At 46.6% G+C, this 27,162-nt stretch overlaps 1 protein-coding gene across 2 annotated transcripts in view; it reads left to right on the top strand.

Moving 5' to 3' along the window:
- Positions 1-24,844, top strand: part of LOC144594867 (5-hydroxytryptamine receptor 1B) — a 51,779-nt gene extending 26,935 nt beyond the window's left edge. The window contains exons 1-2 of one of the 2 annotated variants that reach the window (XM_078401783.1): positions 18,252-18,413; positions 20,603-24,844. In XM_078401783.1, the coding sequence (XP_078257909.1) occupies positions 20,625-21,782 (1,158 nt within the window). In that variant the 5' untranslated portion in view covers positions 18,252-18,413; positions 20,603-20,624 and the 3' untranslated portion in view covers positions 21,783-24,844. Of the gene's footprint in view, positions 1-18,251; positions 18,414-20,602 lie in introns of those variants that run through there. The other variant, XM_078401784.1, reaches the window with a different exon arrangement.
- Positions 24,845-27,162: the final 2,318 nt, after the last annotated feature.

Below are 27,162 nucleotides of genomic sequence, written 5' to 3'. Positions count from 1 at the left end.
TACTGTCCAAGTGGTCCAGTGAAGAGTGGAGAGCCAGCAAAATCACATCCTCCGCTGACATTTTGTGGCGACAGGCAGATTATAGTGAGTCCACGTTCCTGTTGAGATAGGAGTTAATATGCGTCATAACTAACCTCTCAAAGCACTTCATCACCACAGATGTTAGTTCCACAGGTCAGTAGTCATCGACCTTTCTTGGGTATTATTGATGCGCTTTTAAAGCAGGTGGCAACCTCAGACCTCAGTAAAAACTCTAGATTTTTTTTAGATTTAGAGATACAGCGTGGAAACAGGCCCTTCGGCCCACCGAGTCCGTGCCGCCCAGCGATCCCCGCACATTAACACTATCCTACACACACTAGGGACAATTTTTTTAACATTTGCCCAGCCAATTAACCTACATACCTGTACGTCTTTGGAGTGTGGGAGGAAACCGAAAATCTCGGAGAAAACTCACGCAGGTCACGGGGAGAACGTACAAACTCCGTACAGACGGCGCCCGTAGTCAGGATCGAACCTGAGTCTCTGGCGCTGCATTCGCTGTAAGGGAGCAACTCTACCGCTGCGCCACCGTGCCGCCGTAGCTAGTTGGCATGCACAGGGTTTAAGAATACAACCATGTACAGCATCAGGTCCAGATGCTTTCCGAGGGTTCATGCCCCTGAATGATCTGATGATGTCGGTCTCTGTGATTGAGACTGTAATGCAATCAGGGGTATGGGGGCCCGGGAAGGCATGATGGTGCAGAGATAGAGTCACTGCCTTACAACGCCAGAAGCCCGGGTCACCATCCTGATTACGGGCGTTGTCTGTACAGAGTTTGTACGTTCTCCCGGTGAACTGCGTGGGGTTTTCTCCGGGATCTCCGGTTTCCTCCCACACTCCAAAGACGTACAGGTTTGTAGGTCAATTGGCTTGGTATAACTGTAAATTGTCCCTAGTGTGTGTAGGGTAGTGTTAGTGTGTGGAGATCGCTGGTCGGTGCAGACTCGGTGGGCCGAAGGGCCAGTTTCCACGCTGCATCTCTGAACTAAACTAAAAACTAAGTGATCTCCCTATCAATCTTGAAACTGTTTCAAGACTTTGATGCAACGAAAGGGAATCTTCATAGAAGGATGAAGGGTACATCACCTTAAGGGGCTTATCCATGACTGCTATTCTGTCAGTGCAGCTTTCTCTCCTGTAATACCATCTATCCTAATAACATTTGAATTTTCCCCATTTCAAAACTGCATTGTATTATAAATGATATCGCAGCTGGAGCAAGCTGTGTACTGATAGCTGAGGATTTGTGTGATGTTAATCAAAAAGTGTGCAGGATTAATAAAAACAGTGGCACATCAACATGCACCGAACTGAAACGAATAAAGAGAACTGTGCTCTATAGAATTACAAAGCCAACTAACAAAGATGAATCTGACACCAAACCTTGGGGGTCATTTTAATTTAATACACATGACAGGACACTGTTGGCATTAGATTGGGTGCCTGTTTCAAATTCCAACTCATGTAGGAAAGAATTGCAGATGCTGGTTTACATGGAAGATAGACACAAAATGCTGGAGTAACTCAGCGGGTCAGGCAGCATCTCTGGAGAGAAGGAATGGATGACGTTTCGGGTCAAGACCCTTCTTCAGACTGAGTCTTCGCTCTCCTTTGGTCCTTATAACTGAAGAAGGGTCTCGACCTGAAACGTCACCCATTCCTTCTCTCCAGAAATGCTGCCTGTCCCGCTGAGTTACTCCAGCATTTTGTGTCTACCTTCAAATTCCAACTCATTGGATATCAACAAAAGCATAACGTGAAGGAACACAAAAAATATCTGGGCCAAATCTTGTCAGATTTCTACCAGACTGTTATATCATAGGTTCATTGTAATATTCAGTTTAAATTGTGGCATGGCCAAGAGTAAATTCATGTAGAGATTAAGTGAATGTGGTTTCGAGTAAACAACAGGTGACTGGGAATGGAGCGGGATCGGGGTGCAAAGTTTGCCATTGACCTGAGAAAGAATAACAGAAGGAATATAATGAGTGGACATAACACAGAGGACATTACACCCCAATGGTATGAATATTGTTTTTTCTTCATCTACAGTCGTGTGAAAGAGGCCTGGTATCATGTTCCTGCGATATGCAACATTCAACATGGTGAATACATTCACCATGGGTGGCACGGTGGCGCAGCAGTAGAGCTACTGCCTTACAGCGCCTGAGTTTGAACCTGACTACGGATGTCTCTGTACGGAGTTTGTGTGTTCTCCCCGTGACCGGCGTGGGCTTTCTCCGATATCTTTGGTTTCCTCCCACACTCCAAAGACGTACAGGCTTGTAGGTTAATTGGCTTAGTAAAAAATGTAAAATTATCCCTATTGTGTAGGGTGGTGTTAATGTGCGGGGACCACTGGTCAGTGCGGACTCGGTGGAACCAAGGGCCTGTTTCCACACTGTATCTCTAAACTAAACCGAACCAAACCAAACCGAACCAAACTAAACCAAACCAAACCAAACCGAACCAAACCAAACCAAACCAAACCGAACTAAACTGAACCAAACCGAACAGAACCTGCAGTCACATAAAATTCAGGTTTTACAACATCTGTGCTGCCACATCCACACATTGGTATCTCAGCAGGTACTTGTTCTCAAAACAAGTAGGTTTGTTCTGCAGATGAATTAGTGTGGAACTGTTTCTTTACTCAACCTCCTTTGCCAGTTTGAACTCCACCATTAACGTCCAAGTTGCAAGAATTTGTCAAATTTAGCAGTGGTAAATTTGTTATTGTTTCTCACATGTGACTCTGGAAGACTATGAGTAGCAAAGATCATTCTCAACCTGAGTCACCACTTGAGGTGCACGTATCCATTTGAGTTGTTTGTATTCAGTTTAAATGTGCACACACTATAATCATGATCAATTTCCCACACACGTGGACTTGCAAAATCAACGTACATCATTATCCACGATAGACACAAAAAGCTGGAGTAACTCAGCGGGTCAGGCATCATCTCTGGAGAGAAGGAATGGGTGACGTTTCGGGTCAAGACCCTTCTCCAGACAGGATCTCCACCCGAAACGTCACGCATTCCTTCTCTCCAGAGATGCTGCCTGTCCCGCTGAGTTACTATAGGTCTTTGTGTCTATCTCCGCTTTATACCAGCATCTGCAGTTCCTTCCAACACATTAACCATGATTTGTTCAGCTAGGATCAAGGATTGAGACTGGCCACTGGTAGATTCATGCAACCTTTACATGAGCATCATTCTTCTAAATTCTCCTTTCTTTCCCAATTGTTGAAGAACATGTTACAACATGGTTCTGATCCAATGTGTGGGAAGGAACTGCAGATGCTGGTTTACACCAAAGGTAGACACAACATGCTGGAGTAACTCAGCGGGACATGCAGCATTTCTGCAGTCCTTCTATCCAGAGATGCTGCCTGTCCTGCTGAGTTACTCCAGTATTTTGTGTCTATTCATGGTTCTGATCCGATCTACGTGTTCAAGAATATGGTTTTACCACAGTGAGTTACAAGAACAAACAGTGTACACTATGTAAGTAAACACAGTCCCCAGTCACATACTGCTCTTCCTGGAGACAACAAATGTAGAACTATCCAATAGCTCTTTGATATCACTCAGGCACTGTCTGAGGGCAAAGTCTCAAAGTCTCATCCAAGAAATGAACAGCTTTCAACAGAAAACTTAACAATGTCTGAAAATGAATTATGTGAGCATTGTACATGGCATTGTGTACAGTTATTAAAAATATTATTCATATGTTTAAAAAGCAAGATGAAAGTAAAAAAATGTTTACTGCCCAATAGCCTTTGATGGTATTCTCTGCCTGTCCCGCTGAGTTACTCCAGCATTTTGGGTCTATCTTCAGTGTAAAACACCACCTGCAGTTCCTTCCTACACATAACTACTAATACTGTTCTGTCCACGATGTGATTTCCTTTAATAGATGCACACTAGCTTTAACCTGTGCTAGCTGTACACGGTATTATTCCTGACTCAGTACAGTAACACTGACAAGAAAGGAAATTCACTTAAAAAATCACTAAGCATGAAGATGGAATGCTGCCTGCACTGCAATCAATAGGCATGAATGTATCGTGCATTATAATTCTGATGTCTGAGATCTATCACATTTAGATTACTTTTTCTTTTTAAAGATAAAGCCCACAGGAGTTGGACTGCAATATCATATATATATACACACACTTACGTTAAAAAAAAAGATATATATCCTTGTACACACACACTCACACATTATATATATATATAACATCACCGATTCCTCTCCTCCAGAGATGCTGCCTGTCCTGCTGAGTTACACACACACACACAAACACCCCCGTGTATATATATATATATATATATAAGATAGACACATAAGATAAGTTGTGACCATCTTCAGACTGGTTAGGGATAAGGAAAACGAGAGATATAGACAGTGATGTGGAGAGATAAAGAACAATGAATGAAAGATATGCAAAAAAGTAATGATGATAAAGGAAACAGGCCATTGTTAGCTGTTTGTAGGGTAAAAATGAGCTGGTGCGACTTGGGTGGGAGAGGAATAGAGAGAGAGGGAATGCCAGGGCTACATGTGTGTGTGTGTGTGTGTGTGTGTGTGTGTGTGTATGTATATATATATATATATATATATATATATATCCTTGTGTGTGTGCGTGTGTGTGTGTGTGTGTGTGTGTATATATATATATATATATATATAGTCAGTCTTTGTCAGTCTGAACAAGGGTCTCGACCCGAAACGTCACCCATTCCTTCTCTCCTAAGATGCTACCTGACCTGCTGAGTTACTCCAGCATTTTGTGAATAGAAATTACAAAGTAAGTTCATATATATATATATATATGACCTTACTATGTGATGTTGAACTAAATTTTTAATTTATTAAAATGTCTGTTGTTATCTGCAAAATTAAAGACTCATCTTCTGTATTGTTTAAAGATAAACAACTGTGCAGCTGAAGGAATAAAAAAATTGAAGATCCAGGCTTCTAAAATAAAAACATAAATTTTGAAAATGAACAGCATCGGCAACATTAACGGAAAGAAATAGCTGTGTTTGATATTTCACCACATAACCCTTTCCTGCCAACCTTATTGCTTACTTATATTTCTAAAGACCAAGAACGCACTCTTCAGGAGTAACAGTTCTTTATATAGCATGCATGATTTATTGTCAGTTACAGTTCTTTAATGCGTTAGAAGAGTTGGTGCTTTAAGCCCTTGCTGTGCATAACAGCAAAATTAATGTGATGTGTTTCTTAACTCATATAAATGTCATTGTATCACGGCCTTTTGCTTTTACCATGGATTTTGCATTAACAAAGGAATAGATGCTTACCTTTCTGAGTGGATCTCTGACCTACTCATTCCTTGTATCTGTAAAACCATGTACTGAGTCATTCCTTAATTTAATTCGATCCAGATTTCAAACATAATATTTTCACACAGCTGCTTTTCCATCAATATAAATTATTTTTCTTAATTATAATAAACAGGAAATAAATGACTGTACTTTATGTCGGATGTTTTGCATAGTTTCTTAGTAACCCGAGGAAAGCAGCTCCTTCCCCATAACACGATAATAATTGGCAAGTATGACAGCAGGCTCATTTTGATTACACATTTTCACATCCCATTGCTCGCTTATTCCGATCCAGAACTGTATAAAATGCAGCTACTATAAGCAGACATCTCTCCTCCTCTCAAAATAATTCCATCCTTGTAGCTTTCTTCTTTCAGATTATCAGTGACTTCCACCCGGTTGGGCCTTGGCTACTGAGCAACAAGGGAAGGCAGCAACTGTCTTACAGGACGGCTGTACCTGAGCCTTCTCTGTGCAATTGCTTCAGAATAGCCCACCTCCCTTGTGAGGGAACAACTAAACTCCAGAGGACTCAACCTAACCACCCTAAATATTCACCCCCTCGACCAAGAGGACACAGCTACACACACATAGTGAGGCAGATGCATGTGATACCATGTGACACCATTACATGTCGGGACTGCTCCAGGTTAGCCACTGCCATACATTGGAACTATATCTTTGCTGTACGTAAGTTTTGGACGATGCGATTCGAATGAATTGTTGAGAGTGCCCTCACCAGAAAGAAAGCAAAAGTTCAAGAAGACGGTTCATCACTAATGTCTGAAAAGCAAGGCTTTTGACAAGGTAATACATGTGAGGCTGGTCTGTTAATAACATCTGACCATTCCAGTGATATCTCATTCCAAAAATGAGTGAATGAACGGAAACGTCTGATTAAATTCGTAAAGGGACAAACACATTCCATTCCCAAGGATAACATTTCTGCCACAAGCATCAATCTTACTGCTTTCTGCTGAAAATAAGCATTCATTTTATATTAGCTAAAACAACAACAAAAGAAACCATCTCAACTATCTACAACAAAATATCAATATCTCTAATTAACTATATCAGCTAATAGCATAGATTCTCAGAGAGAGCAAAGGATTTGAAAGATGGCTGAGAGGGAACGAGGGTGAGTGAAGGTGAAGGGATCTGAGAGAGAGAGGAATAGAGGAGAGAAAGAGACATGAGGAACAGGGAATGGAATGAGAGAGAGACCGGAGTTGGAAGACTGAAGAGGTTCAGGGTGAAGAATGTGAAGGAGAGGGACTGAGGAAAAGGGTGTGTGCAAGATCGTGTGCTGAGAATGTGTGCGTCTACATACATGTGTGTACTAAGCCTGTACAGTCCAATGAGTTTCCAACTGATTCGCATTTCCGGGCCTTTGGGCCAAGATGTTGCTTGGTAAAGATACTGCTGTGCAACAGCTAATGTGTCTTCGAAGAATCCACATGCAAGCGTCTTCCTCTCCACAAAACTGGAATGGAAGCAAGTCATCCTCGATCCTGGGGGATGTCCAGGGGGAGCTGTGTGGAAGCTTGTGTCTCACCAGTTTGAGTGAGTTTTTTAAGCTGTGACCGAAAGATTGATGAGACATTATCTAAGTAAACTTTAGCAAGGCTTTTGACAAGGTAATACGTGTTAGGCTGGTCTGGAAGGTTAGAACACATGAGATCCAGGATGAGCAAGCCAATTGTATACAAAATTGGCTTGAAAGTAGGGAACAGAAAGTGTTTGTAGAGACTTGTTTGTCAGACTGGAGGCCCGTAACCAAAGTTATGGCTGGGCCCACAGTTGGTCACTATTCTTTATTATATTATTTGGAAGTGACCAATTCCTTTTCTCCAGAGATGCTGCCTGTCCCGCTGAGTTACTCCAGCATTTTGTGTCTATCTTCAAGATTGGCTGCCTCAATCAGTCAATTGATTGCCGTGTTAAATGTTCACCTTTCCCATAATTATTAAGAGCTAATGCCAGGACTCTGAAGTTCCCACAAGTGCAGGAATGGTCTGACAGGCCTGATCCCTAAGTAATTGTCAGCATAATGCAATAAGGACATTGGCACATTTGCCCCGTAGCGATTATTAGTAACTTCACCTCATTTCGTTTGTAAAAAAACCCAAAGACTATTCCCAGAAGATTGAGATATTTCACAGCTGATTACATTTCATTCAGCTGCAAGCTTTGCATTTGAGAAAAATATGCGATTTGAAGCACACCGCTGTTGATGCAACACAAATCTGGTCTGTCAGAGAGGACTCTCATTACCGTCCGAACCCCAGAGGGCAAATTAAAGTTGAGTGCACATTCCTGAAGTTTTACATTAACACTATCTTTACTCTTGTCAAAAGTCTTCTCCCGGGGTTCAGTTAAGACTGGAAAGGATGTGGCATGGCAGACATGCAACAACTGTTACGTCTTTATAAATTCTCTCATGAGATGATGGCACCGTTGGCAAGGTCATAATTGAATGATCATCCTTAAATGCCATTGAGAAGATAGTGGTGAGCCAGCTTGTTGAACTGCCACCATCTACACCGATCAGCCAAAACATTATGACCACTGACAGGCGAAGTGAATAACATTGATTATCTTGTTACAATGGCACCTGTCAAGGGGTGGGATATATTAGGCAGCAAGTGAACAGTCAGTTCTTGAAGTTGATGTGTTGGATGCAGAAGAAATGGGCAGGAGTCACCATTCCTGAGCGACTTTGACAAGGGCCAAATGGTTATGGCCAGACGACTGGGTCAGAGCATCTCTGAAATGGCAAGGCTTGTGGGGTGCTCCCGGTCAGCAGTGGTGAGTACCTACCGACAGTGGTCCGAGGAGGGACAAACCACAAACCGGCGACAGACAGGGTGTTGGGCGCCCAAGGCTCATCGATGCGCGAGGGCAACGAAGGCTATCCCGTCTGGTCCGAACCGACAGGAGGACTACTGTGGCACAGAAAATGTGAATGGTGGTCATGGGAGGAATGTGTCACAATGCACAGTGCATCGCACCCTGCTGCGTATGGGGCTGCACACGGAGGACCAGCAGCATATTAGGCAGGTGGTCATAATGTTTTGGCTGATCAGTGTACGAGTGAAGATCCATGAGTGTCTTTCCACTGACTGGTTAGCACACAACAAAAGCTTTTCACTGTACCTCAGTACATGTAATAATAAAGTGAACTGAACTAAAAAACTAAACTAAACTAGATTGTGCACATGCTGTATGGCAGTGAGCTCAAGGCAATTGCCCAGGAGAGGAAGGACTGTTTGTATGCTTCGTTGTCATCTTCCCCTCATCCGTCTTGCACTAAACGTTATTCCCTGATCATGTATCTATACACTGTAAATGGTTCAATTGTAATCATGTCTTGTCTTTCTGCTGACTGGTTAGCACGCAACGAAAGCTTTTCACTGTACCTCGGTACACGTGACAATAAACTAAACTGTAACCTATAAACAATGAACCATTGTACATTTCCTTTGATCACCGTCTGCTTTGATCTGTGCTTTTCACATCTTCCATGTCCTTTGTACACTTCCATAATCTCGCTTTCCTCTCCCCTGACTCTCAGTCTGAGGAAGGGTCTCGACCTGAAACGTCCCCCATTCCTTCTCACCAGAGATGCTGCCCATCCCGCTGAGTCACTCCAGCATTTTGTGTATACACTTGAGGAAGTGAACGTTTGTCATAGTGCTACACCACTGTGCTGCCCTTTGGGACGTGGGAGAAAACGTAAGCCCACACGGTCACAGGGGGAATGCGCAAACTGCACGCAGACGGCACCTGAAGTCAGGATGGAAGCTGGGTCTCTGGCGATGTGAGGCAGCACCTCAGCCAGCTGCTGCAGCACTGTTCCCACTCTTTCATCTTGGTATTCAGTATTTCAAGAGTTCATATGGCAAATGTGCCATTTTTATCTCTGAAGCAACATTCTTAATATACTGTGTGTGCACGGAATACTCCCAATATATAAAGCCTGAGCATGTTGCTGGGCCTGAAGGGCTTGAGTTATGAGTAGAAGCTGAATAGATTGAGACTGCTTTCTGTGAAGCAAAGCAGACTGAGGGGTGATGTAAAAGACAATTATAAAATCATGAGGGACATAGATTAATTAGGTGGATAGTCACAATCTGCTTCGCGGGATGAGAGGGTCTAAAACTAAAGGACACACTGTCGGTTTAACGTGAAAGGGGGAAAGAACTAAAGTGGAACTAAGTGGTCTGCTTTTCACGCAGATGGTGAGTGTGTAGAACCAGAAAGTAGCAGAGGAAGTTTAAATACAAAGTTTATAAGACATTTGGACAGGTTAATGGATAGGGAAAGTTCAGAGGGATACTTTGTGACTCAATGTTATTAAATCTTAGCAACTGATTCATAAGTAGAAATTGGGTAGTTAAGGAACAAAATAAGCGAGGAAATTATAATATTCAACAAGCGTTATAACTGCAAAAATACTCCAGCAGTGTTTAAAAGTGGATTCGTTAGAGGATATCCAAAAGAAAAACGCCCATTTGTCCTGTGTTTTGATGTTATTCCTAGCTTTGCTCACTTATATGATTTACCTTTAGTCATTTTTACGAGAATAATTATTTCATTGTTAAGTTTTAATAATTGAACTGATTTGAACTTTAACATCTGAAACAGACCATGGAATGAAATGCAAACCGAAAATGTCAGGTTAGCTGACCCAAAGAAAGTCACATTTCAAGGAATAGAAATTGCAGAAGCTGAAGAGTGGGCGATCATTCCATCTTTTAAATAAGCTGTGATAGAAATGAACATATTCTAACATATTCTAAGAAGATAGACACAAAATGCTGGAGTAACTCAGCGGGACAGGCAGCATCTCTGGAGAGAAGGAATGGGTGACGTTTCAGGTCGAGACCCTTCTTCAGACCCTTTTTCTGAAGGAAGGTCTTGACCCGAAACGTCATCCATTCCTTCTCTCCAGAGATGCTGCCTGTTACTCCAGCAGTTAGTGTCTATCTTCGGTGTAAACCAGCACCTGCAGTTCCTTCCTACACATACTCTAACAAGACACTGCTGGAGTATTTTTGCAATTTGATTTTCACTTTCCATTTCCTCACCCATTTTGTTCCTTTACTACCGAATTTCATTTTAAGATGAGATATTTTTACTTGATTGTTAGCATTTGCTCTCACCCATATGTAAATCATAATTTTCTGAAGAAGGTACACATATCTATTAAACCAAAGTTGGAGCCAAACCCACTGAATAGGATTAGTTGACACCCACCTTTCAGTGTCAGCCATTCTGTTAGAAGCCTAAACAATGGATCTATTTACATCCAGAGTCCAGGGATGCCTGAACCTTTGATCATAAAGGGAATTCTGTGAATTACCAGCAGGCCAAGAGACGAAATCATTTTTTGGAGATAAAGGTCTTTTCATCCAAGGATTTGATGTCTAAAGAAATAAAACAAAGGATGGGCACATAGAAGTAGTCCTCACTTTTCAATGATGGGATTATTTCTGCCGCAGTTTGGGGAAGTTAGTTTTTGCATTTTACATATAGGCACAATGATATCTTCTCACTTAATTGCATTGGCACCACTTCTCCCAACTGTGAAATTATGAGAGCACTAGAATGGGTAGATAGGCAGAGTCTGTCTTTCCCAGGGCATTTCTCGCCATCGACACCGGCGACTGTGCAATCCTGCTCCTTCTCGACCTCAGCGCAGCGTTCGATACAGTGGACCACACCATCCTTATTGACCGTCTCCGGTATGCGGTTGGCATTGATGGCACTGCCCTGAGCTGGTTCGCTTCGTACCTCAAAGATAGGAGTTTCGCCATCAACATAGGCAGTTATTCCTCTGCTCCAGCTAGCCTCTCCTGCGGAGTTCCACTAGGCTCCATCCTAGGCCCCATTCTTTTCTCTCTATACATGCTCCCCCTTGGCCAAATCATTCAAAGGCACGGCATTTCTTTCCACTGCTATGCCGATGACACTCAGCTTTACCTCCCCCTGAAACCCAACAACCAGTCAAATTTAAACAGCCTCTTACACTGCCTTGAGGACATAAAATGTTGGATGGCACAGAACTTCCTCCAATTAAATGAGAGCAAGTCTGAGGTCATCCTATTCGGCCCCCCCCGACTCCATCAAATTGATAACAGGCAGTCTTGGAAGTCTATCCTGCCATGTCAAAAACCTCGGCATGATATTTGACTCTGCATTAAAATTTGATAAGCAAGTCAACACTGTGGTAAAAGCCAGTTTCTTCCAACTTCGAACCATAGCTAAAATCAAACCTTTCCTCCAATTCGACGACACAGAGAAAATCATTCACGCTTTCATTTCCTCCCGCCTAGACTACTGCAACTCCCTATACACTGGGATCAGCCAATCTTCCCTGTCCCGCCTGTAACTGGTCCAAAACACCGCAGCGAGACTCCTGACGGGTACCCGTAAAAGGGACCACATCACCCCGATTCTGGCCTCTCTCCACTAGCTCCCTGTACGGTACAGAATCAACTTCAAGCTCCTCCTATTCACGTATAAAGCCCTAAATGGACATTCCCCCACCTACATCAAAAATCTTCTAACCCCCCTCTCTAACTCCAGGTCCCTCAGGTCGGCCGACTTGGGGCTACTCACTATCCCGCGGTCTAGGCTTAAGCTCAGGGGTGACCGCGCTTTTGCGGTTGCAGCTCCTAGACTGTGGAACAGCAACCCACTCCCCATCAGAACTGCCCCCTCCATCGACTCCTTTAAGTCCAGGCTCAAAACCTATTTCTACTCCTTAGCGTTTGAGGCTCATTGAGGAGGCGCTGTGAACTGTTTGCGTGCTACTGTATGTTTCATTTTTTTCCTTAGTACCTAATCAGATGTACAGCACTTTGGTCAACGTGGGTTGTTTTTAAATGTGCTATACAAATAAAATTGACTTGACTTGACTTGACAGGTTTAAAGTGAGAAGGATGAGGTTTAGAGGGAATAGTGGATGTTTTGGATAGAGTGGATGCGGAGAGAATGTTTCCACTAGTGGGAGAGTCGAGGACGAGAAGTCATAGCCTCAGAATTAAAGGACATTCCTTTAGGAAGGAAATGAGGAGGAATTTCTTGAGTCAGAGGGTGGTGCATTTGTGGAATTCTTTGCCACAGAAGGCAGTGGAGGCCTTCAAGTGTTTGTGTACCTTGTGTGTTGTGACTGTCAGCAGACCAATTTCCCCTCCGGGGATGAATAAAGGTTTATCGTATCGTATCGTGTATTAGCTTTTTCTAATTTGAACCTGTGTCTGCACATCATCCTTCCATTAACTCCATTTACTATCTTCTAAACTTTAATAAGCTCAATTAAATTAAAGGCTGAAACGCTCAAGCTTCTCCCACTCTTCCTTGTAATTGAGTCATTAACTGTGTGGTATTTCTCAGAGCTGTTTCCGGGTCTTGATGCCTGCTGATGAAAGTACTCCACAGCTTGAGCATGATTTCATCTGACTTGTCCTCGACTGCTCGGGCTCTGTAGCTCAGTATTCTGCTTGATCTGGTCTTTCTACAATGTTGTAATATGCTGAGCATTCAATCCAGCAGCCTCAGACGACCTTTAACCTCGTCCACAGAAGGCAGTGGAGGCCAAGTCAATGGATATTTTTAAGGCAGAGATAGATAGATTCTTGGTTAATATGGGTGTCAGGGGTTATGGGGAGAAGGCAGGAGAATGGGGCTAGGAAGGAGAGATAGGTCAGCCATGATTGAATGGTGGAGCAGACTTGATGGGACAAATGGCTTAATTCTGCTCCTATCACGACCTTATGATCTGAGGGTGTTTCTTGTTCAATAAAGAGGTAGTTGGTATCTGAATGAGCTGCCAGAGGAGGTGGTGGAGGACGGACAGTAACAGTTAAGGGCCACCTGGGCAGACACTTGAACGAACAAAGTATCGAGGGATGTGGAATTAACGCAGGCAAGTGGATTATAGATAGGACAGTGCTCAGCAGGGACCAATCGTCCAAAGGGTCTGTTTCATTGCTGTACAGTTTTATGACTCCATGACTAAGCTAGTGGAGCTGGTCCTCACCCTCAACAACTTCTCCTTTAAACTCTTCCCACTTCCTCCAATTCCAAGGCGTAGCTATGTGCACTCGCATGGGCCCCAGCTATGCCTGCCTCTTTGTTGGGTACGTTGAACAATCCCTGTTCCAGGCGTACACTGGCCCTATGCCCAGACATTATGTCCATTACATTGACCATTGCATCGGTGCTACCTCCTGCACCCATGCAGAACTCATGGACTTCATCAACTTCAACACCAATTTCCATCCTGTACTCAAATTCACTTGGACCATCTCCGACACTTCCCTCCCCTTTCTTGATTTCAGAGTCTCCATCACAGGAAATAGACTATCGATGGACATCCATTACAAACCCACTGTCTCCCAAAACTATCTTGACTACACTACTTCCCACCCTGCTTCCTGCAAAGACTTCATCCCTCTACTCCCAATTCCTCCGCCTATGCCACATCTGCGCCCAAGATGAGGTGTTCCATACCAGGACATCCGAGATGTCCTCATTCTTTAGAGAACGGGGGTTCCCCTCTCCCATCATAAATGAGGCCCTCACTCATGGTTCCTTGGTACCCCGCAGCTCCACCCTTGCTCCCCCTCCCCCTAGTCGCAACAGAGACAGAGTCCCCCTAGTCCTTACCTTCCACCCCATCAGCCTTCGCATACAACACATAACCTTCTGACATTTTCGCCATCTCCAAAAGGATCCCAACACTAGTCACATTTTCCCATCTCCACCCCTTTCCGCCTTCCACAGAGACCATTCCCTCCGCAACTCCCTGGTTAACTCATCCCTTCCCACCCAAACCACCCCTTCCCCTGGTACCTGCCCTTGCAACTGCAGAAGATGCAACATCTGTCCCTATACCTCCTCCCTTGACTCTGTCCAGGGACCCCGACAGTCCTTTCAGGTTAGGCAGAGGTTCGCTTGCACCTCCTCCAACCTCATCTACTGTGTTGGTGGTTCAAGATGTGGACTCTTGTGCTGCGTAGAGGCCGGGCAACGAGGCCTGTCCGAGCCGAATGAGCCTCAGGGTTGGCGGCGATAGGGGACTTGGCAGCGGGGCCTTGGCGACTGTGGCGCCTCGGTGGCAATGTGGGGCTCGGTGGCAATGTGGGGCTCGGTGGCAACGGGAGCCTCGGTGGCAATGTGGGGCTCGGTGGCAATGTGGGGCTCGGTGGCAATGTGGGGCTCGGTGGCAATGTGGGGCTCGGTGGCAATGTGGGGCTCGGTGGCAATGTGGGGCTCGGTGGCAACGGGAGCCTCGGTGGCAGGGGGGCCTCACGGTCGATGAGTGTGAGGGGGGAGGGGAAGACAATGGGGACCTGGCGTGGGGAAACCGCCGAGAGGGATGGTGGCAGAACAAAGGGGGACCCAGTGTGGGGGAGGGGAGGGGCACTCTAGTTTAGAATCCTCTGCCCAGGGGATAAGTCTGTGTTTGTTTGTTTGTTTGTTCGTTCCGGTGAAGGCGCTGTGCACATGGCAGCCAGCCAACAGTCGCTTGTCTTTTTCTTTTCTTCACTTTGAATTTCAAGTGTTTGTGTAACTTGTGTGTTGTGACTGTCGGCAGACCAGTTTCCCTCTGGGGATGAATAAAGTTTTATCGTATTGTATCGTATCGTATCGTATATTAGCTTTTTACTAATTTGAACCTGTGTCTGCACATCATCCTTCCATTAACTCCATTTACTATCTTCTAAACTTTAATAAGGTCAATTAAATTAAAGACTGAAAAGCTCGAGCTTCCCCCGCGTTTCATTGTAATTGAGTCATTAACTGTGTGGCATTTCTCAGAGCTGTTTCCGGGTCTTGATAACCCTTGATGCCTGCTGATGAAAGTACTCCACAGCTTGAGCGTGATTTCATCTGACTTGCCCTCGACTGCTCTGGCTCTGGAGCTGAGTATTCTACTTGATCTAGTCTTTCTGCATTGTTGTAATATGCTGAGCATCAGTCATTGAAAGGAAGTATGCAGGTACAGCAGGCAGTGAAGAAAGCCAATGGAATGTTGGCCGTCATAACAAGAGGAGTTGAGTATAGGAGCAAAGAGGTCCTTGTGCAGTTGTACAGGGCCCTAGTGAGACCGCACCTGGAGTACTGTGTGCAGTTTTGGTCTCCAAATTTGAGGAAGGATATTCTTGCTATTGAGGGCGTGCAGCGTAGGTTTACTAGGTTAATTCCCGGAATGGCGGGACTGTCATATGTGGAATTTAGAAGGATGAGAGGGGATCTTATCGAAACGTATAAGATTATTAAGGGGTTGGACACGTTAGAGGCAGGAAACATATTCCCAAATGTTGGGGGAGTCCAGAACAAGGGGCCACAGTTTAAGAATAAGGGGTAGGCCATTTAGAACGGAGATGAGGAAAAACTTTTTCAGTCAGAGAGTTGTGAATCTGTGGAATTCTCTGCCTCAGAAGGCAGTGGAGGCCAATTCTTTGAATGCATTCAAGAGAGAGCTAGATAGAGCTCTTAAGGATAGCAGAGTCAGGGGGTATGGGGAGAAGGCAGGAATGGGGTACTGATTGAGAATGATCAGCCATGATCACATTGAATGGCGGTGCTGGCTCGAAGGGCCGAATGGCCTACTCCTGCACCTATTGTCTATTGTCTATTGTCATTCAATCCAGCAGCCCACCAGACATTTTACTTCATCCTTGGCTATCATGTTTACATATTCTGTTGTGCTGCTGTAAGTAATAATTTCATTCTTCTATCTGGGGCATATGACAATGCAACCCTCTTGACCCTTGACTCTTGATTTGTCAAGTACCTGCATTCTTCATTGATGTTTGTACGTGTAGTGCTTTACAGTTGTCTGCAATGTGTTTCACCATCCTTTCTTTGATGCGGCTTAAACTAATTTTGGATGAATCTATTGTATCATGTTTCATTTTTAATTTCCTGGCACTGTGCTTCTCTGTCTCGAAACACAGTTTGTGAGGTTGGACACAAAAAGCTGGAGTAACTCAGCGGGTCTGGCAGCATTCTCTGGGAAAGAGGAGTAGGTGACGTTTCGGGTTCGAACCCTTCTTCAGACTGCTTTTTTGAAGTTGAATGGATGACCGTCTCATCATTAATCTGGATGAAAAGAAGTCTGAAGAACAGTCTCGACCCGAAATGTCACCTGTTCCTTTTGTCCTGAGATGCTGCCTGAGCCACTGAGTTCCTCCAGCGTCTATCTTCTTTGAAAATAAAAAAATGGGGCCTGAATCCAGAGTTTCAATATTTCCCCATAGCACTGCAGAACTGTACACCATCCAGCAGTGTTAATGTTACAACTATTTTACCATTAAAATGTAGTGGTCCAGCACATCGTTCTCTGACATTTCCGCATGATTGAACCGACAATCACATCTTCCCCTCCACACCCCCCTCTGCTTTCCGCAGGAAGCACTCTTTCCATCGCCCCCTCGTTTGCTCATCAGGTCCATTCACCCCCCTCTGGAAACGCCCTTCCATTCTCATCCGTTGCGTTCAGTGCTCTTGGACGTGACTCCTTTACATCAGTGAGGCCAATCACAAAGCTGGCGGCAGCTTTGCTGAGCACGCAGGAAGAAACTGCAGATGCTGGTCTACACTGAAGATAGACACAAATAGCAGGAGGAACTCAGCGGGTCAGGAGAGCACCTCCGCAGAAAAGGAATATGTGATGTTTCAGGTCGAGACCCTTCTGCAGCTGCTTTGCTGAGTACCTGCGCTCTGTGCACAGTGGCCATCTGCTTCTCCCAATTGCCAGCCATTCTAATTCTCCTGACCATTCCCACACTGACTGGTTCCCTCCACTGCCAGGGTGAGGCCTGACACAAGCTACAGGAGCAACACCTCAGATTCCACCTGAGCAGTCTACAAACTGGAGACTATTCCATTCTCCAGTATCAGGAAACCCACATCCCAGTTTGTCCCTCTCCCTCCTCTCTTATCTACCCTGGTGCTCTCTCACACTCCATTCTTCCCACCTTAGGCCAAAGACCTCTATCACCTTCTTTCTTTCCCTCTTGCCCACACACTCCCCTCCCCCCCTCCTCCCTCCCTCCCCCCCCCTCCCCCCCACCCGACCCAAACTGTCACATGCCCATGCCTTGCCAAGATGCTGTCTGACCCGCTGAGTTACTTCAGTACTTTGTGTTTCTTCCCCCCTTTAAATCAAGTCAAGTTTATTTGTCACATCCACATACAAGATGTGCTGTGAAATGAAAGTGGCAACGCCTGCGGATTGTGCTAAACTACAAAACACAATAGAAAACAAAATGTTAACACAAAAAAATAAATTAATACAGTAAATTAAATTAGTCCACAAATCATGGCCCTTTTGAGTTTGCACGTTCTCCCTGTGACCCGCGTGGGTTTTCTCCGGGAGCTCCGGTTTCCACCCACACTCCAAAGACGGACATGTTTGCGGGTTAATTGGCTTGGTTATAAGTGCAAAGTGTCCCTGGTGTGTGCGGGGTAGTAGTGTTAGTGTGCTAGTCGCTGCGGGACTCGTTGGGCTGAAGGGCCTGCTTGCGCGCTGTATCTCTGAACTAATGGACAAAACAATGACTGAAGCTGTTGGCGCCTGATTGTATTTACATCTCTGTGTAATGTGTAAAACTCATTCACATCCCTGTGGTTGGTGGGTGGGTGGGTGGGTGGGAGGGAGGGCGCTGGCAGCGTTGATGAGAAGCAGTGGATCTACCCCGACCCCACTGGCTGATAGTGTCACCGAGGGAGGGAGGGAGGGTTGGAGGGTTGGAGCTGCCCCGGGCTGTGTGCGCTCCAGTGTAATCTCCAAGCTCAGGCATCAGTGGGACAGGCGGGAGAGAGGAAGGCTGGACTCAGTGATGCCGACTAACGTCAGTGCTGGGAGCCCAGGGTCCCGCTCACTAACAGGCTTCATGTGAAGCCGGCGCCGAGGCAAAGGTGGGCGGGCGGGCGAGGAGGCTGCCAGCTCTAGTCGGACTCTCCGGCTCCACACAACTGCACCTTAAAGTAAGCGGCGTCCATCACAGCAGTGACTAGGTGGGCCAGAGATCAGGAGGGACATGAGGCTGCGGGTGTCGGCTGGAGAGACCCAGCGGGTCGGGCAGCATCTGTGGGGGAGAGGGAGGGGGGTGGAGGGGTGAGGGGGGTGGAGGGGTGAGGGGGGTGGAGGGGTGAGGGGGTGGAAGGGGGGAGGGTGGAAGGAGGGGAGGTGGAGGGGAGGGGGAGGGGGAGGAGGTGGAGGGGGAGAGGGGGAAGTGGAAGGAGGGGAGGGGGAGGGGGGTGGAAGAGGGGAGGGGAGGAGGGGAGGGGAGGAGGGGAGGGGGAGAGGGAGGGGGAGAGGGAGGGGGTGGATGGAGGGGGGTGGATAGGGGGGTGGATAAGTCTGCATGAAGGGTCAACTGTGTATTTCCCTCCACAGATGCTGTTCCTGGAGCTGCTGGTTTCACTGTTTCACGAATTGGGTCGCTGGCAATGATCCGCTATCACAATCTTAAAAAATAACTGAACGGAAAGCTGGTTAACGGAGCTGTGATATTGTTATGGATAAGTTAGAATGGATAGATGTTAAAGCGTTCGGCGATTCGGCCCATTGTTCCTCTACTAGCCCATTGGCGGACTTATCCAGTTACTTCCAACTGCCCGGTCTGCATCAAAGCCCCGAATGTATTTTTCTCCCATGAATGTTCTCCCCCTTCCCATAACTGTCGCCAAGGTGAATGTTTTGCTGACATCGCGACCACAGACGACGCCACGCCGTGTGCGCGCTGGGCGGATGATAAAAGTGTAACATTGGAAGGTGTGGGAAGGAACTGCAGGTGCTGGTTTACAAAGATAGACACAAAGTGCTGGAGTAACTCAGCATTGTGTAGAAACAAGGAGCTGTAGATGCCGGTTTACAAAACTAAACACCACACAAAGTGTTGGAGCAACTCAGCGAGATCCTTCTTCAGTCTGAAAAAGGGTCTCGACCCGAAACGCCACTCATTCCTTCTCTCCAGAGATGCTGCCTGACCCGCTGAGTTACTCCAGCACTTTGTGTCGTGTTTTGTTTTGTGAATCGGCACCTGCACTACTTCTACTTCTACTTCTACACAACACTAACAGTTGTGTGATCACTGCGTCTTTTATTGTGTATGAAAGAAAACTGGAGTAACTCAGCGGGTCAGGCAGCATCTCTGGTGAGAAGGAAGAAGGGTCTCGACCCGAAACGTCACCCGTCCCTTCTCTCCACAGATGCTGCCTGACCCGCTGAGTTACTCCAGCACTTTGTGTCTACCATCGATTTAAAGCAGCATCTGCAGTTTTCTTTCGTGCACAATAAAAGACGCAGTGATCACACAACTGTTAGTGTTGTGTAGAAGTAGCGTTGTGATGCGCAACTCTGGAGAGAAGGGATGGGCGACGTTGGGGGGTCGAGACTCATCCCACGTTAGGACGCGTGGACATTGGAGAAAGGGCGGTGTTTTTGCTGGTTAGATATAGAAAACATAGAAACATAGAAAATAGGTGCAGGAGTAGGCCATTCGGCCCTTCGAGCCTGTACGCACCGCCATTCAATATGATCATGGCTGATCATCCAACTCAGTATCCCGTACCTGCCTTCTCTCCATACCTCCTGATCCCTTTAGCCACAAGGGCCACATCTAAATCCCTCTTAAATATAGCCAATGAACTGGCCTCAACTACCTTCTGTGGCAGATAATTCCACAGATTCACCACTCTCTGTGTGAAAAATGTGTTAACAATAGACAATAGGTGCAGGAGTAGGCCATTCGGCCCTTCGAGCCAGCACCGCCATTCAATGTGATCATGGCTGATCATTCTCAATCAGTACCCTGTTCCCGCCTTCTCCCCATACCCCCTGACTCCGCTATCCTTAAGAGCTCTATCTAGCTCTCTCTTGAATACATTCAGAGAATCGGCCTCCACTGCCTTCTGAGGCAGAAAATTCCACAGATTCACAACTCTCTGACTGAAAAAGTTTTTCCTCATCTCCATTCTAAATGGCCTACCTCTTATTCTTAAACTGTGGCCCCTTGTTCTGGACTCCCCCAACATTGGGAACATGTTTCCTGCCTCTAACGTGTCCAACCCCTTAATAATCTTATACGTTTCGATAAGATCCCCTCTCATCCTTCTAAATCCCAGTGTATACAAGCCTATCTATACCTGACCTCTCTCTCCTCCCTCTGCAGGTGGCGCCGGCTGGATGGACGGATGGGTCACCATGCGGCTTTGGGCCAGAGCTGGGCGGACGATCGCGGCATGAGGGACGAGCTGGGCAACATGAGCTGCCCCGGCCTGGCTTGGTCTGCGGGCAGTAACGGCACGGTGCAGGGGCCGGGGCAGGGGACAGGGCAGGGCTGTACCTGGTGCTGCTGTGCGCCGCTGTCCAGGGTGCTGGCCATCACCTTCATGGCCGGGCTGTCGTGCGCCGCTGTGGTGGGCAACTCCATCACAGTCACCGTGTTGCTGGGGACCAGGCAGCTCCGTACCCCGCAGGTTTACCTGAAGGTGTCCCTAGCCCTGGCCGACCTGGCTGTGGGGCTGCTGGTGGTCCCGTTCTCCATGTACACAGAGGCGGTGGGCATGTGGAGCGGCGGCGCGGCTCCGGCCTGGGCGCTCGGCCACTCGGTCAGGGCAGGAGGCGGCTGGTGGTGGCCCTGCCACCTGGTCGGCCTGGTGTTCGCCGGCTGCACCTTCGTGTCCATCAGCACCATCTTCCTGCTGACGGCGGAGAGGAGCGTGGCCATCCTGAGGCCGCTGCGTAAAGGCGCAGTGGTGACCCGCCGCCGGACCCTGGCCACCATCGGCCTGTCGTGGCTCTCCGCCTTCCTGCTGGCCGCCTCGCCGCTCCTCTTCAGCGACCGCTTCACCCTGGAGTACAACCAATGCAGCCTTATGTGCAACTACGCACCGCTCCCGACACCTCCAGACCCGCCACCTCCAGCCTCGCCCACCTGGAGCATCCTCCTGCTCTTCCCCGCCTTCGACTTCACGCTGCTGGGCGGCACCTTGGTGGTTAACGCGCTGTCCCTCAACACCATCCGCCGCTGCTCCACGAAGCGCAAGCTCCTGGTGGAGACCGACCGCTTCCCGGGACCCCCTCGCCCGTCCTTCTCCGACATCAAAGCGGCCAAGACCATCGCCATCCTCACCTTGGCCTTCGCCGCTTCCTTCAGCCCCATCGCCGCCTTCGTGGTTGGCAACGTCAGCGGCTACTGTTGGTGCAACTTCTCCTTCTTCGCCTTCTGGATCCTGGCCTCCAACAGCTGCTGCAATGTGGTCATCTACAGTGTCAGCGACCAGCGCTTCCGCAAAGGGGTGCACCAGTTATTCCACAAACGCCTGCAGGCGTTGCCAGAAAAGAACTGATCTGGATTGGACTGGACTGGACTAGACTGGACTGGACTGGACTAGACTAGACTGTACTGGACTAGACTGGACTGGACTGGACTGGACTAGACTGGACTGGACTGGACTGGACTAGACTAGACTAGACTAGACTGCACTAGACTGGACTGGACTAGACTAGACTGGACTGGACTGGACTAGACTAGACTAGACTAGACTAGACTGGACGCCCGGCGCTTTCCCTTTCCCCAAGATTTACCCCAATAATAATAGAGGACACCTTCTCATCCACTGAGTCCAACTTTCTTCAGATGCTTCCCATTGCATGAAACATTAGTGGGACCACCAATGTTGACTTTGAGATTTACATGCACGATGACCGGCCACGGGTCGTTGATGAGTTAGAAGGTCGTTGCTTCACGTTTTGCCCCAAAGACTTGGACCAGGGGCAATATTGCGCTTCTGTAACATTGCAGGTTGGGTCGCCTATGCTGCCTTTCAGAAACGTGGAAGGTAGATGGGGAAGATCTCACGGCGCTTGTTTTTGAGCAGGTGGCTGGAAAGTGTTGTCTGGGGACCCGGACGAAAGCTGATCTTTCAGTCAACATCACAAAGACAAAGCCACGTTGGTTTCGCAGTGCCCAGACCAGACGCGTAGCTGCTATAACTAGGCTCCAGACCACATCACAGCTGCATTGAGCTACAGAATGCCCCAACGCGGACATCAACAGCGCACTCTTTTATTGGTGTTGTAAGATGTAAAATACCATTATCTTCATTCGATTGGGAAGTGGATGTTTTATCTCCTGGTCGTGTAAATGTTGTTCCTTCCCAAATCGTCCACTCTCATTTTTAAAGCTTATTTTAAATTAACTCCTGGGTTTGTGCGGATGTTTAACTTCATTGAATACAAAAGTTTCATTTCACGTTCAACCTGCCGACTTTTTCCATGTTGATTAACAATGAAAACGTTATCAAATGCTGTTATAACGAGCAACTGGTTCCAGGTATTTGTTTACGACCGTTTGTCTACTGTGACATTTTCTACTGTAACAGAGGTGCCCGATTCCACATTTAAAGGCAGCAGTTTTATTTATTAACGCTGCTTACTGTGTTGATTTTCAAAATCAGTCTGTGACAGGTAACATAAGTCAGGCAAATGCTATTAGCTGAATGCCACCCTACGAAAGATTTTGAGGCAATGTGTGCTGGCTGGGGGAGGTTAATTAAAGCACAATGGAGACACAAAGAACTGCAGACGGTGGAGTTTTTTTTAGCAGAACACAAAGTGCTGGGGGAACTCAGCGGGTCAGGCAGCACCTGGGGAGGGAATAGCCAGGCGAGATTTGGGGTCGGGACTTCTTCAGACTGAAGCCTGACCCGGCACTGGGTGTTTTAATCGAAGCAAATCCTCTTTCCAAACTAGTCATAAACAGTTCATTCTGTTAATCGGTGTAATATTAAAAGATTAGAAGTAATTCACTCCAGGGAGCAAGTTATGGAGAGAAGGCGGGAGAATGGGGTTAAGAGGGAAAGATAGATCAGCCATTATTGAACGGAGGACTTGATGGGCCGAATGGCCTAATTCTGGTCCTATCACATGAACATGGTCAGCCCATTCAGGCAAGGGGAGAGCAATCCCAATAGTTCTGTGTAGGAAACAACTGCAGATGCTGGTTTAGATCGAAGGCAGACACAATGTTCTGTTCTCCCATCTTATTTCTCTGATGCATCGTGACTTATTCTCTCTCACACATGCCCATCAATCCCCTTTTGATTTCTTTATGCTGTTAACCTACACCCAGGGATAATTTTCAGCAGCAAAGTAACCCACCGACCTGCCTTTTTGGGTTGTGCGAGGAAGCCAGAGAAAGCCCGTGAGGTAGTGGCCAGGCAAGGCCGAGTCAGCACATGGATGAGGCCACATGAGGCAAGGATAGAATCCTCCTGTGTTACTGGGCAGGGCAGTGTTGGCAGCTGATCTGAGAACACGCTCCTCGTAATATTGATGATGGAAGCAGTTGTATTGTGTTACCAACAATCAATCCCACGGAATGTTCAAAAAACATGGTTTCCAAATGTCTTAGAAAATTTGTGGAGAAACATCAGCAAACGTAAGGATTTGTGCACGAACATGAAAGCCCCAGTCTGGTTGTCGTCTGTCTGCAGCATTTTCCAGGGATGCGGTCAGACATTCACTCAGGTCCAGTGGCAGGGTTTGTGGCAGTTCGGTAATATGAGGTGTCTGCCCAGCAAACTGGCCCAGCATCAGCATTCCCCTTCACCACAACACCAGCAACTGCAAGGGACAACGCTAAGTTTTACGGAGACACCAAAAAAAACCAACCTGCTGATGCTGGAATCCTGAGCAAAACACAAAGTGATGGAGGAACGCAGCAGGTCAGGAAGCATCTGTGGAGGGACTGGACAGACCACCCATCTTCAGGCTGACCAGTCCCCATCTAAAATGTCATCTGTTCATATCCTCCACGGATGCTGCCTGGCCTGCTGAGTTCTTCCAGCAGGTCGTTTTTTTTTGCTCAGCATTAAGTTTTAGTTGTATTTTTAGATGAAGTATTTAAGTGTATTTATTTTTATTTTACCAAGTTTGAAATTGATAAAACAAACAACGGAAACTGCAGTTTGTACTCATGTAGGAGCTCTAATGTAATAAATCAACCCAGGACATCTCCGGGAGTGTTGCCAAGCAAAAATAGTTCACCTAGTGTCAATGCAGCCGAGGGGCGAGAGGCCGAGGATGACTTGGTATGACGAGAGGGTTGCGAATGGTTTCAATCAAATGAGGGAGTAGGAAAACACAAAGTGCTGGAGTCAGGGCCGTCTTAACGCATGGGCCTGATGGGCACTTGCCCGGGGGCCCACGAGCATAGGGGCCCCATGCTGATCTGTGTATGTTAAGTGACTTGCAATAAATAAATACTACTTTAAAAATGTAGGTTCAATAAGTGCTTTTTTCGCAACATTTTCGGTCCCTAAGACCTTCTCACAGCGATCTGTAAGTGCTTTTCGCAACAATGTAGCACCCTAAGTCCATCGCTAAGTGCTTTTCGGTAAGTGCTTTTCGCCGGCACGACAGGGGGGGGGGGGGGGGGGCTGGTAGGGAAAGGGGGGTGGGGGAGAGTAACGGTAGGGGCCCCAGTACACTGCTTTGCCCGGGGGCCCATAATGCTGTAAAAACGGCCCTGGCTGGAGTAAGTGTGGGTCAGACAGCACATCTGTACGGCATGGATAGGCGACATTTTGGGTTGGGATCTTTCTTCAGACTGATGACAGAAGGGGGAGGGGGTGGGGGAAGCTGGAAAGCCAGTGTCTGCATAGAATGAGTTGGCTGGGTTGTTAGTTATCGTCTGGAAATACCATCAGCACGAAGAAGGCTTGCATTGGCTGATGGGCTGATGCAGCCCCGTGGGTTGAAGTGATATCGCTGAGATGAAAGCAGGCGTCCTCAGCAGTGACGTGGATAAATGATCTGATTCAGAATCAAGATTGACATCGAAGCTGTGAGTCGGATGCTTTGGAGTTAGTGAGAGTCACCCTGGGCGAAGGCGTGCTGTTAAACCTTTTTAAGATTCAGAAATGCGATGTACAGTATTTAAAATGGTTTCATTTTGCTTCGTAACATTCAGATGGTCTTGGCAAATTAAATATAATTTGTTGTTATTTTATGAATGAGGCATTTTTAATGAGATCTATTTTGTAACACTTAATTATAAAAAAATATTCGCACTTTATTTGTCCCTGCTTTCTACATAAAGGAACGTGGTAAATATTTTACAGCATGAGAATAAATAAAAAAATCAATAATGTTACATCCTTGTTGGATTGTTTTATTTTAACGCTTTAATAACGTGAAATGATAGAGGATGGTGAATATATAGTATAATTAGATGGCGATTTCCACAAACTCCAGGCAAACATGATCACCAGGCCAACTTCCCCAAAGATTGAAAGCAGACCCATTTAGTGTGTGTCTTTCAATTGGTAGGGACCCATCACCAAAAAAGTGCTGCAGATGCTGGTACAAATCGATTTATTCACAAAATGCTGGAGTAACTCAGCAGGTCAGGCAGCATCTCGGGAGAGAAGGAATGGGTGACGTTTCGGGTCGAGACCCTTCTTCAGACTGATGTCGGGGGTGGGACAAAGGAAGGATAATCCTTTGTCTCACCCCCGACATCAGTCTGAAGAAGGGTCTCGACCCGAAACGTCACCCATTCCTTCTTTCCCGAGATGCTGCCTGACCCGCTGAGTTACTCCAGCATTTTGTGTCTACCTTTACGTTCGATTTGTTCTTTCTTTCTCCAGCTGCAAAAACACAGATGCTGGATATCTAAAAAAGGAAACAGAAAAAAGTGGAAATACACAGAAAGCTAGACAGCATTGACTTGATGTATTAATTCTTCTTCCACTAAAGCTACCTGACTTGCTGAGTATTTGCAACATTTTCCGTCTCTGTTTTACTCAAAACCCAATCCCACACTTAATATGTGCAGACGCTGGTTTATACCAAAGATAGACACAAAGTGCTGGAGTAACTCAGTGGGGAGGCGGCATCTCTGGAAAAAACGCCATGTGGGTGACGTTGTGGGTTGGGACCCATCATTGGACAGGTCTGAAGAAGGGTCCCGACACAAAACGTCACCCATCCATTTTCTCGAAAGATGCTGCCTGACCCGTTGAGTTACGCCAGCACTCTGCGTATATCCACACTTAATATGATTGTTCAACTGCAGCTTTGTAACGTTCATATAATGTGGGAAATGTTTGTGTTTGCATGTTGTAAATCATCTTTTAATCTTGTTGGGTTTAGGAGTGCAGTAGTTATGCCATTGGATTAATAATCCAGAGACCAGGTTTGAGTTCAAATATCAGCTTAGCTTTCTGTGGATTTGAATTCACAAGTCCACAAGTTCTAGGAAGAGAATTAGGCCATTCCTCCACCACTTTGTGCCTTGAACAGGGTTGTAGCATCGACAGTTTCTCATCTCACCTAGTAGGTCATATTAGCCATGAAAGCCTCAGTACCAAAAACCTCAGGCACAACTGTTGTTATATGTTGTTATTCCTTGTTTTCATCATGCTCTGCAAAGCATCTCAAAGGTAATTATTGATTCCTGCACTGCCTCACAGTCCAAGGTGGGAGGTAATGGCAGGAGTTTAGAGGGTCAGTGGTTAGACACTTGCTACTGAGGCCTGGAGTGATAAACTCAGTCCTAGAGGACCGAGTCCAGCCTTGTGGTATGGAGGGGTTTTGATGGGCCATTGAAGGGTGTAGTGGTGGGGATATTCAGCCAAGGGTGGTGGACAGTTTGATTGAGGGAGGGGATGGTTCTGCAAATGGAAGCCTGGTTCATTCAGTGGTTGCAAAATCAGTTGGTAC

Source organism: Rhinoraja longicauda, chromosome 6 (assembly GCF_053455715.1).
Source record: "Rhinoraja longicauda isolate Sanriku21f chromosome 6, sRhiLon1.1, whole genome shotgun sequence".
In the NCBI taxonomy this organism is placed as follows: Eukaryota; Metazoa; Chordata; class Chondrichthyes; order Rajiformes; family Arhynchobatidae; genus Rhinoraja; species Rhinoraja longicauda.
This window is presented reverse-complemented; position numbering and strand designations above follow the sequence as displayed.